The sequence below is a fragment of the Sycon ciliatum genome, chromosome 7 (genome assembly GCF_964019385.1).
Source record: "Sycon ciliatum chromosome 7, ocSycCili1.1, whole genome shotgun sequence".
Classification (NCBI taxonomy): domain Eukaryota; kingdom Metazoa; phylum Porifera; class Calcarea; order Leucosolenida; family Sycettidae; genus Sycon; species Sycon ciliatum.
Window position 1 is genome coordinate 6,623,451 of NC_088649.1, and position 12,500 is coordinate 6,635,950.

The 12,500-nt window shown below is 46.0% G+C and overlaps 1 protein-coding gene across 1 annotated transcript in view; it reads left to right on the forward strand.

The window, feature by feature from the left end:
- Positions 1-12,500, forward strand: part of LOC135821503 (uncharacterized) — an 89,983-nt gene that overhangs the window by 54,892 nt on the left and 22,591 nt on the right. The window contains exons 9-13 of the mRNA XM_065334509.1: positions 272-349; positions 596-667; positions 3,629-3,741; positions 4,233-4,508; positions 10,117-10,464. Of these exons, the coding sequence (XP_065190581.1) occupies positions 272-349; positions 596-667; positions 3,629-3,741; positions 4,233-4,508; positions 10,117-10,464 (887 nt within the window). The remainder of the gene's footprint in view (positions 1-271; positions 350-595; positions 668-3,628; positions 3,742-4,232; positions 4,509-10,116; positions 10,465-12,500) is intronic.

Here is a 12,500-nt window from a genome sequence, read left to right on the forward strand (position 1 = left end):
AAAAGCACAAGTTGCGAAATATTTTGGCATCTTTGGGAAAGGGCTAGTGCCTGGGTGCGTAAATACCGGTACACATTTCGCATACAAGTTTGAATGCCTACAGGTTTTGGTGTTAGCTTTGGGAAGCTATAAATTCTCAGAGCAGCAGACAACAAAATCCTATGCAATTTTGAGAACCTGGCAATGGCCACAGAAGTCATGGATATTTGAGCAATTTAAAATTTAACGGGAAATCCTCCAAAGTCTAATTTTATCTTTTGATGTGTTTCAGGCATATGGTGAATTGCGGCTTGCGGTTATGGGGAATGGTACAAACACATTTCACTCCACTCTCCAAACTCCATCTGTTGTGAGTCCTACTATTTTGACATTGTTTGATAACCTGGGCTGCACTGAGCAGGTGCCTGTTTGTCGGTGTTTCTGCAAACAATTTTTGTATCGCCGAAATCGCACCAACCTCTTCTTCATTCTGCAATATTATGTCAGCAATATTTGGTGGAAATATTGTGGGCATCTGATCACAGATGGGTTTGCTTGCGTGTACATGCATATGAGAGCAAGGTTTGTGTTTGTCTTCTGTATATTCTATGCACAGAGATATGAGCTATAACAATATCACGTCCATTCCTACACCACTGAATTTAGTGATGCCAAATCTAACTGAAATGTAAGCCTTCATGAAACATTTTCGAGACGTTAGGCGGCTAAACGTTAGGTCGTTTAATGTCAGTAGCACAGCAGTCATTATTGTGCTAACACGTTAACCGCTGCACGTTATGACTCGTCAGTATCTTGCTTGGAAGTGCCAGTGTGGCACAACTAAAGGGCGATTCACAGTACAACTTTCTGCGACGCGACACACGATTTGCGACAGTCGCAAGCTGTAGCAAGGCACCTGTCTCAGAAGTTGAAGAAAGTTCAACTTTTGCGACATGCGACACGCTACATACCCAAATGGAGTACTAATACAGTTTTACTGTAAAACCGGAAAGTCCAACGTTTTAACGACAAATTCTTTCTCGTTATTTGAAAAATACGTTATCGCTAGATGTCTGTGTAAAGATGCGCATACAGATGGGTGGCCAGGTAGCCTTCGTTAAACTTTCTACACGTAATCATGCCAAAATTACAAGAAAATGCCCGTCGCGAGCTGTCGCAAGCTGTCGAAAGGCACCTGTCGCAGCAGTTGAAGAAAGTTCAACTTTTGCGACATGCGACACGCGACATACACAAATGGAGTACAGCTTCGACCCTGGGTGCTCGTGCAGTGCACGTGAAAAGTACCACTTGTGCATGAGGATGTCGCAAACATGAAGAATATTGTAAACCCTGTGTCGCTGTCGCAGCTCGTCGCATGTGTCGCAAGTTGCCTGTCGCGTCGCAAGAAGTTGTATTGTGATTCGGCCTTAACTTGTAAACCTTTCGTCCTTTTTTCTTCAGAAGTTTAACCCATCGTCCGTGAAATATTTTAATTGTGAACAGAAAGTAAAATGTGGAAAGGAAGTTGGGAAAATAGCAACCCGATTAAGTCTGAAGTGTCTGCGATTCTGTCTGCGTCAGCTTCCGCTATTGCTATCTGGCTAAACGATCGTGGCTTGATCCTGAATGCTTCCAAAAGCCAGGTGATCTCCACGTCTAGGAACCTGCCTGAGAAGCATAGTCCACTCTTGGTGAACTTTAACGGGACCCTGCTGCCACTTGTGAAGTCTTCCAGGTACCCTCGTGTCATATTTGATAGCAACATGTCTTGGGATGACCACGTAACCCGCTGTGCAAACCGTGTATCACAAAACATCGGAGTCCTGTGGAGGATGCCGCGTTGCCTCAGCACACAGGGTCGGATCAATTACTTCCGGTCCATCATAATGCCCGATCTTCTGTACGGCCAGGATCAAAAATGCATGTTCGACATCTCTAGCAGCCAGGCACTGTCATCGACTCCAGGTTCTGCAAAACCGTGGTTCCCGTATAGTGTTCGGATGCCCGCCATGAACATCCGCACATGACCTACTGGAGCGCCTCTCACTGTATCGGGTTACTGAAGTACTTGTATGCAAGCAGAAGCTGGCATTCCTTGTATGTCGCTGCCGCTACGGCCAAGCAAGTCCTGAACTTCAGGTTCTCTTGCTGCCAGCTTGTGGCTGGTCCACGCGCCTGGACTCCAGCATGGGTCTCTGCCTACCACCCGACCGCAGCAACTCTGGAAAGAGGACACTCGCCTTCCAGGGTGCACTATGCTGGAAGAACCTCCCTAGCAGTCTTTGCTCCATCTCCGTTTCTCATCAGCCCCGTGCTGCAGCTGTCCCATTTCTACTATGAACCGAGAACATTGCAAAGCAATTGTATGTGTGGCTGTCAGTGTACATGTGTGTGTGTGTTTGTGTATGTTTGTGTGTGTGTGTGTGTATGTGTGCGTGTGTGTGTGCGCGCGCGCGCGCGTGCACACGTGCGTATGAGTGCAAGTGTATGGATGTTCATGAATGTGTGTGAGTGCGTGAGTGTGTGTGTGTGTGTGTGTGTGTGTGCGTGCGCGCATGTGTGTGTGTGGGGGGGGGGTATGTGTCTGGGTGGGTGTGTATGTATGGGCATGTGTGGATGTACATGTATGTGTGTGTGAGGGGGGGGGGGGGGTGTGCAAGTCTTCGGTTTCTCTCTCTTCTCTTCTCTCTTTCTGTCAGTGTCTTCCGCTTCTGGGCCAGCATCGCCCATGCTTCATGCATGCTTGTTCCTGTTGTTGTTGTGATATGTTCCTGTTGTTGTTGTGATATGTTCCTGTTGTTGTTGTGATATGTTCCTGTTGTTGTTGTGATATGTTCCTGTTGTTGTTGTGATATGTTCCTGTTGTTGTTGTGATATGTTCCTGTTGTTGTTGTGATATGTTCCTGTTGTTGTTGTTGTGATATGTAAGCACAGGTATGTGTCTACTGTGTCCTGCCGTGACTAGGGCTGTGGCCGTGACTAGGGCTGTGGCCGTGACCACGATTTGTCTCCCCATTTCCTCCTTTATCCTTTCCTTTCTCTTTTTGCTAAGAGATTTCTTCTCGCCGTGACCACGATTTATCTTTTCTTTTTTTCTTTTTCTCCTTTATTTCTTCTTTTAACTCGGATGGTGAGCCAATTAAATAATTGTGAAAAGAAGAAGGACAAAATGCTACGAGTTATGACTAACTGTCCACCAACGTAATCAGATCTTGTACAGTCAGTAAGTGCGAATGTCAGGTCGCCAAATGTCTCAGTACTCCTTGTCAGTTTTGTGCCATTTTGTCCCATCGCTGAATATAAGATCTGGTTACGTTGGTGGACAGTTACACACCTTTTATAGTCATATTTCGTAACATTTTGTCCTTCTTCATTTCTTTTTCTTTTCTTCCTTTGCTGAAAGCTTTCTGTTCCCATATTTTCTTTTCATCTGTGTCTCCTTGCGAGTTTTCCCTTTCCTGGGTTACTTGAACCTCATTCGCTTCCTTGTCGTTGGACATGTTCAGTCTGTTCGTTTGCGAATTCAAATGAACAGAACCAAAACCCAAATGCGTGTTTGTACTGGGACTTGAGAAGTTCGAGAAAATCATGCATTATTCTCTCATATCCAGCATATTTTTGTTCCTCACTTATCTGCCATGCCTTCCAGAAATCTGCTCGGCAATAGCCTCAGCCTTGATCGCATTTGCCCGCTGATTTCCGTCCAGAGTGTAATAGCCGAGCAAGATGTATTGTGGCAGCTGAACACACAACGGATAAAGAGTAAGTGAAGTCTGAAGGAAAATTTCGTGATTTAAAGAAAATATTTCATATGCAATGGAGAGCACATATCCCTCCCCCCCCCCCCCCCCCCCCCAGAGTGTGCGATTCGTATGATAATCCGTGTCCAGTGCGCATTGCATCATCAAAATGACGTCAACTTTAAATTCTGTCCGCACAGCATCCGTAGTCGAGTTGCACACCTTTGGGGTTATGTAATGCTGATGCATGTGTACAATGTTAATGTGATCCTGGACTCTACCGTCGTCGGTGTACACTCTGCATCAAACATTGCACTTAATAAAGTTGAACTCTTGTAAATGCTATTCCCATGAGTATAAGGAAGGTCGAATTGGTATGTAAGGTACTTCTCATTCAAACATACTTCAATACGGATCAGTGCACCAGATAATGTTCATACTGAACAGGGCCATGTCTTATCAGGGTATGTACTAACTGAGTTCTACTGCTATGTGATCTGTTTCTCTCCTCAGATGCTGACTATTGCCCGGACCACAGGCTCAAATGCGCTGACCTAGTACCCGCTCAGGAGCAGCGTTTGGTCTGCACCTGTGGCCAGAAATCTCGTCCCGCCCCAAAGAGCCCGTACTACGCAAGGTCCTGTAATGGACAGTGCAGTTTCCTAAAGACGGAGCGCTATTGTCCCATTCTGCCCATGAATTGGAACACCCAGGCAGCGCCAGCCGGCATGAAGCCTCTGGATGCATCATGTCCCAAAGGGATGAAGCTCGCCAGTGGCAAGTGTGAAAGTAAGACGATCGCTGTAACTGTGCATCGTTTTGTGCACTTTCACTGGATGTAAAATCAAGGTGGGGGGCTCTCGCTAGACGGGGTGTGCTCTGGTGGTACTGGACGATACAGTAAAACCTCGTTTTAGCGACCACCTGCTCGTAACGACCGTTTTTCCATGCTCGAACAGTTCTACACAGACACTGTGGGACCTGGTGCTAAAGACCACCTGTCCATAAAGACCGCTTTTCCTTGCACCGTGGGGGTGGTCGCTTAAGGAGGCTCCGAACAGTTGCGCAGCGCAGTGTAAAAAGGGCACCTCCGAGATCTGTTTTTTGCCGCGAGATTCGAAAAATGCTGTGTTCCATGCGGAAACAAGCTGTTGTTCCGAAAGAAGTTTTTTGATTTCTCTGTGCTCGCAGTTGTTCCAGGATGTAGTTCTACTCGTTGCAGTGTTTCTGTAGCCGTGGCTGTTTCTACGCTGGAAAGAATCACTGGCCATGGCTAATGCAAAACAAAGGCAGTTCCTACGCTGCTTGATTTTTTGTGAAAACTTTGTTGAAGCGGTACGATGTGGCCACGAAGAACCAATAATATTAGAGAGGTTCTGCTACACGGAACTACGTACCAAATTCCGTGTCAACTGCAGTGAAGTTTGACACGGATTTTTCCTACGTTGCACCGGTTCTGCTGTACGTAGCATGCTCGAAGCATGCACGAACACCCCGCCACATGTACTCGATGTAGCTCTGTACGCTCACTTTTCACACGGAGTCCAGTCCGTGTGAAGCGCGCTTCACACGGAAAACGGAATGAAAAAATCCGTATCAAACTAAATCCCGTACCGCGGCAAAGTTTCCATACGTACTTTGGCACGTTTTACCGTGTGGCAGAACCTCACTATTACTGACGAAGAAGGGTGAGAAAAGCAGACTGAAGTCAGTGAAGACATCAATGTCGAACGTAGTAATACTAGTACTGGTACTGGAATTTAGCATGGACTACCTGTGGAGCGTGAAGTGGCTGCCCACTCGCTGGTAAGTGGACCCACTTGCAGCTCCAGTCGCACGAGTACCGTTTGAAACTTTCTGTGGACCCTAGAGTATCCTGAGCTCAGAGCTGCTGAACTTGGGCTACTGTCCCTGTAGGAATGAAGTTCGTGTCAACCACTGTACTGCACTGATGGTGTAAGGAAAGCGCTGGCCAGAAGCTTGTGTTCTGAACCAGGGACGAACTTCTAAATCCTGCTTTTGTAAAAATGGGGACGCCCAACTAAGATGTGCACACTCAGGTGTGTATTGGGTAAATGCCTGTGGTTGATTATTTTGAATCCTTTCCTATGCGCAAGTACATGCGTTTGTGTGTGTGTGTGTTTACGCGCGCGCTTGTGTTGGTGTGTACGCGCGCATGCGCGCGTGCGTGTGTGTGTTTGTGCAAGATGTTGAACGGTGTAATCCGAGCACAAGTTGCTGTGTCTAACGTAGTTTGTTCGCTATCCTCGCTTCAGCGTTGGGCAGGTATTTGAGTGTGTGTACGCACGTGTGTGTGTGCGCGCGTGGTCGTGCCCGCATGTGTGGGTTCGCACGCAATGTTGATCTGGGTTATGCACATGTTCCCACGAGTGCACTGTGTGCATGTGCATGCAAATGTCTGTGTACATGTATGTGTGTATGCACATGCATGTGTGCGTGCGTGTGCAAAGCTAGGTGTGGAGGGGTGGGGGGGGGGGGGGGGAGGGGCTCACAGTGCTGGTCCTGTATGCGTCTCCTCTCTGGTGTCTGCAAGGACAGTGTGGTAATGGCTTTACAGTACAGGAGTTGCATGTGAATGCGCATTTGTGTACCGTATTTGAGACACAAAAAGAATTGCCGAGAGAGCATGACAGTACACTACATGTATATCGTATGTGTGCACGCCTTGTTTTGAATGCCTGCTTTCACATTATTCATGTGCAAGTTTCATGGTCGAGGTTGTTATGAAACCTCGCTGCCTTACATGTACACTACTCGTATATCAATGTGCTAGGACTGAAGGCTGCATGACAAACAATGTACATGTTATGATCCATGTATCTTACCAACCACAGACTGTCTGGTATGTCCAAAGGAGGTTGCAGCATGAACATAAATTCTTCTAAAATAATATTACCATACTACCATGTCATTGGTAGTGATATTTAGTCAAGAAGGCAAGAATGGTCAGATTTTCTAAAAATGCTATTTTCAGAATTGGCCTAAAAATACCATATTTTGATACCTATATTGTTTGGCAGGGGCCTAAAGTGCCTGGTGACACCATCAAAACTGTCCATTATCGGTTTCCGTGGGGCTCAAGGATCACAGAAAGCCACAAAAATCAATAATTATGTCCATGGACAAAATGTTGCAGGCTGAACCATTTCACAATTCAGCACCCGATGGAAATTTCGGTACCCAAAATTTCGAAAAAGTGGCTCGCCAAGGGCAAAACCAAGACACAGTCTATCTTGTGTAGCCAAGATACCTCCAAATGTGGTTCTTAAACATATTGGCCCAGAATCTGCGAAAACCAGGCTTAGGGTGAAAATCATTTTTTTTGAGAAAAATGATGTTTTGTAAAAAGGTTGTGTCGCGTGGATGATCGAGTGCAGTGAAGTGGAACCAAAGAGAATCTCGCTTGTTTGAAGAAGTAGCAGTCATGGCAGGAAAGGTTTCAACAGTCAGGGAAGTCAAAGGGCTTCCGGTAGAATATTCCCTGCTACTCCTCTAGTCACAACGAAGAGTTTTTGAGCTGATCGAACGGATTCCATCTCCTACACTCAGGGATGGCGAAATGTCTGCGCTAGCTGCTGCTTGCGGAAAATGGTCAAGAAATCGTCTCCAGTTAGAGTCGTGATGGCGATAGCGAGGAGAACCTGGACGACATCGATTCAGCCAATCAAAGTACGGAGATACTAGCTGTTTCTGGGCCTCACGCAAAGGGAACACGCGCAGCAGAGCTCATACGTTTGCAGCAAGTTCACGAGGAAAAAAGGCTTGAAGCGCAGTGTGAAAACTGTTTTGAATTGAAGTCCTTGTCGATGAAGTGCTACTGAATGCCAGGCGAATGAGCGAGCAGATCGAGAGGCCCCCACTCGAGACTTTCCTCGCTGGACAGCTAGCTGCAAGGGATTGTACGGCGTGCCGATATTTCACTTGCTGGTCAGCACCAAGCAGATACTGCAGCACGCCAGCACACTATGCGCTTACTATGACTATAAGTATGAACAGTGGAACAGTTTGAAAGGCTGTGTTCTTGCTTGTTTCTGAACAGTTGTACTAGATTCACCCTTCAAAAGGTGGCATCTCAACTGGAGTCGGGTTTCCTTGTGGTGTGTAGCCCCAGATCATACCAGTACATGTATTCAGCCCCAGAATGTGCTGAGTGAGGAGCAAACAAAATTCGTGCAGAACTGTGCATGGCCACTACAGCCCGCAGCACCAAGGCCAGGGGCCACCACAAGCCTTCCCCCACATACATGTACATCTACCTACCTTGTCTTGTCACCTAAACAAAATCATCCATGTCTCTTCCTTCAGTCTGGTGGATCTCTCTTCATTTCTTTACTGTGATAACAATTTTGTGTTTTTTTGGATTTTTTAACACAATACCCTGGTGTGTTTGAGATACTTTTAGTACCACTATTAGTTGACCCACACCTGTAATATTTTTGTTTCCTGACCTCCCATGCCTAGTAGAAGCTGAAAATGGGAAAAGTCATTTTGTGAAATTTCACCCTAAGCCTGGTTTTCGCAGATTCTGGACCATTATGATGAAGAAAATGCTTAGGGCATGTTCGATTGGTAAGGATCGGGATCGGGATCCAGATCTCAGATCCCTCGGATCCTTCAGATTCAACTGAACACTTTATTTTGGACCTTGACTGTTGCCATGTTGAAAATGGCGCTCACAAGGCACCCAAAAGGGTGAACGTCGTACTCATCGCGTGCGTCGTACAAAAAGTCAACAAACTCTATCTCCATCCACGTGTGCGTACCACAATGTGTACAAAAATGATTTTTACCCGCCATATACGCACAAAGGTCACATTTGGATCCGTTGGATCCGATCAACCCTGCTCCCAGAGGAGGGTTGACCGGATCCAAATCCGAAGGATCCGGATCTGGATTCGACCAATCGAAAGGGTGCGAATCCAGTGAATCCGGTGGATCGGGATCTCGATCCTACCAATCGAACATGCCCTTAGTATCCTCCTTCCAGGAGGCTTCTTTGGGTCAAAAACCAATTTTTTACCATTTTTTGCCGAAAATCAAGAAATTGTACACTCACAAAATACACCAGAATACCTCTTATATGCCTGGTGACCCTACCTAAAAACTATACCAAATTGAAGAAGAGACATCACTCCACCATTATATGCATAAAAAAACAGGGTGTCCATGGACCTTTTATTTTTACTTCTTTAGGCCACCCTTTGTTAATTCATTGTTTAACGTCCTTCTTTTCGCGAAAAGGTACGCGGGAGGGGGAAAAAAAAGCCTATTCCAAAAACTGGAAACCCCAATCAAACATTTTGACCAGTAAAGCATGTGATATATACAATATGTCTGGGTCTAACGGCACTTGCAGGCATAGAACAACACTCTTTGATGGTACATTGGAGCACATGCCTGATGAATCCAACAAAACAGGTACATAGCATGGAGTTAGCATGTCATGAATTCATTACATCTGGATTTTTACTAGGACACACACCGTACGATATTTAAAAGCCAACAAAAAAAGAAAAAGAACACAAGACAAAGGCATGCCCGGGAGGCAAGATTATAAGTTTAAGGTCATGATCGGCACACTGTGAAACTACACAATCATGTATTTACAACTTCGCATATTATTGGTACTACTACTTTCTTGTTTTTTTTTCCCGGTCGGAGGCAAAAAGGTACGCGGGCGCGGACGTTAAACAACGAAAAAAGAAAGGGTGGCCTTAGGTGGGAGCCTCCTTAAACCAGATTTTACTGTAATTGGACAGCATCAATCACCAAATATGGTCTAGGATCATAATTACAGATCACATCATCTCATTACAGTATACCACTGGGGTATTCGGCTGAGTTACTCATGGAATGAACTGTTACTCAAACGTCATAATCGCTTACGCAATCAACGGAATTCCGGCACCTTGCAGTTGATTTTCCCCGTTTCTCTCCTCATCAAGCCCTACTTGTCTTTGTACATACTAGTAGTAGTAGTAATAGTAGTAATGTTCTTTCAATCAAATGAACCCCTCGATAGGCATATTGCCTTTGGGTCATTTCATTATAAAAACAGTCACCCTCCTCCACTTGTAAGCTATGTGCATGTAAATTATTTTACTTGACATCTCTGAAAATCGTCTCATCCGAACTTTATGATAAGAAATTGTTTGAGCTCCGGCTAAGAGTCCACTAATGTAACGAGATCATCCATGTAGACATCTACGGTCAGATATTTCGACTACTACACACTGAACTAACACACTGAACTAACAGACTGAACTAACACACTGAACAAACAGGAGAAACAGGAATATGCAACGGGTATGTGCAAGCATCTGACAAACATTCTCATGTGCGCCATCACTATCTTGCTTGGTGTGTTTAACTACAGTGATGACAGGCCAATGCAGCGTTCCTTCTCCACAACACACGGTCTACAGTTACATAACGTGGCCGACTAATGATGGCGAAGGTCTCACGGCAGCGGGGACAGCATCCTTCTGCATCAATGAGAAGAATATGAGCACTTTCACTCTGCCGGAAACAGCAGATTGCCTCGCCCCTCTCATGAGCAACGTCACTCACTCCGGCATGTACGACATGCCCCTGCGCTTTTGGGGTGAATTTACTGGCAGTGGTGCCAGCAACGGATTACGCGCGCTAGAGTATAATCCGTATACGCAACGCTTCGCCATTCTGCAGTCGCCATCAACAGCCAAGCTGGATGTCATTTGTACAGGTACAACTTAAACTGAGCCCTTTTGTGGGGGGGGGGGGGGGGCTTGCTTGCCAAGTTCAAACACCGCACTTTCAGGAGTAGGATTGCCGTGGTTGGCTATCAGCAAGAGTACATAACCCTGGGGGGGGGGGGGGGGGTTATGAGGGGCTATGTACTCTTGCTATCATCCTTCATTTCACATTCCTTTGTCATTGGCAGTCGTTTGATGAGCCAGGAAATGTTGAATAAAATACAAAATAAGACACACCCAGAGTATTTGGGTCACAAATTACCGACATCTACTCTATTTATCCCCGTTGATTTTACCATAGTAGTATAAGCCATACCGATTTTTGTTTGTGAGGGGGGGGGGAGGGGGGGGGGGGCAATGCCGTCGGTATTAAATTTTACTGGTGTTTGAAGTGTGGTTTTTATTCGGGAGAATCCTGTATATTCAGGTTTCGTTCTGGCAGGGTTTGATCTTGCTGAGTACATTGCTTGTCCAGTTAAGACGTTCATCTGCAGTGGCTTTGGACGTTGTATTTGTACAAGTATCCCATCCTTCTCAACTGCGGCCTGTTGCGCTTACTGAAATCCGACCCGAAGTGCAAAGCCGGCGCCCTGGACCAATTTCGATTACATCATTGTATTTGTACATGTGTACGGCCATGTGTACGGCCAGCCGCCACTTCCGGGCGTCAAGCAGCGTGCTAGTTGAGGGCGCCAGCTTTGTACAGTACAGTCCGTGCGCCAAATTCAAAAAAGTCGTCTAGAAGTTGCACTTTTATTTGCAACCGCGGGAAATTTGAGAGGTCTGGCGAAGAAAATTCTCAATGGGACTCAAAATTGACAAACAAGACGACGACCAGCGCTCGAGCATAGTACCTTTTCGCCATTCCTTCGTGCATGATACCCATTCTAATTGATAAACACTACCCTCATGTTTCGTTTCATGCGCAACGGACGAAGCGAAGTGTCTTTTTTCGTCCACGAAAGAAAGGTAAGGAAATTATCGTCTTCGCGACACCCTTCGGATTATTTAGTGGGGCATTGTGGGCCAAGGGTATTTTTTCTTTTTCTTTACAACTGCCCCCAGGTACTGAGACAGCGCTGATATCCTAGGAGTTCTGTTGGTGCAAAATGCCAGGTTACTGACTTATGGCGAGGTTTGTCCACCCGAAAATATGGGAGATTTCTTGGATAACATACACACATAAATTGATAATACAGTGAATGGTATTGCAGTGGGCATCAAAAACGGTTGAACCAAACAAATATGGTATGATACCTAGAGGCTAGGCACACAAAAATCACTCAGGAATTGGACGCAAGTCCCGGGGGCCTTGGTGCGTCATTACACCCGGACATTGAATGTTTGCCGGCGCACGGCTTTTGCTTCACCACTTCATACAAGTTTACGCACTCACTCAATTCGAAAGACTGGAATGAGACCAAACCGAATGTGACAACTAAGAGCGAGTTGTGCATTTGTTGGAACAACGTTCGGGCATTGCGAGAAGGATATCAGCAGGGTCCAACAATGGCAGCAACAGCACCAGGTGATGATGGAGTACCAAGGAGCTTGTATCATGCACATTACAGTGAGCAACAAAAGAAACCGTACTGTGGTACGTGAGATCAGAGCCTGGGCAGAATGATCGACACTGTACACTGTGCTACAGCGCCTCAATTGTGCGAGAGAAAACAAACAGACCAGCAAGCACAGATCATGAACTGGTACGCAACATTGACAAAGCACAAACCGCACAGAAAAGTTACAGGGCATAGCTGAGCGTTTTGTTGCCAATGAATTGCTTGAGAAGGGAGCAGTAGTCCTTGTAACATTGCATGGAGTATACGAGAACGCAGAGTCAGAACCAGGCGTAACAAGGCAAGACGGCTACTGTACAGGGGACAGGCTTGACGATCACTTGCATACTCGCAATTTTGGTACAACCAGGACATTAGGCATAACGTCATACCGAAGTGGCTTCGACACGCTACATTGCATTCATAGCTGTACGGTGAACCTGTTACACGAGCTTCTGTGAAACAGA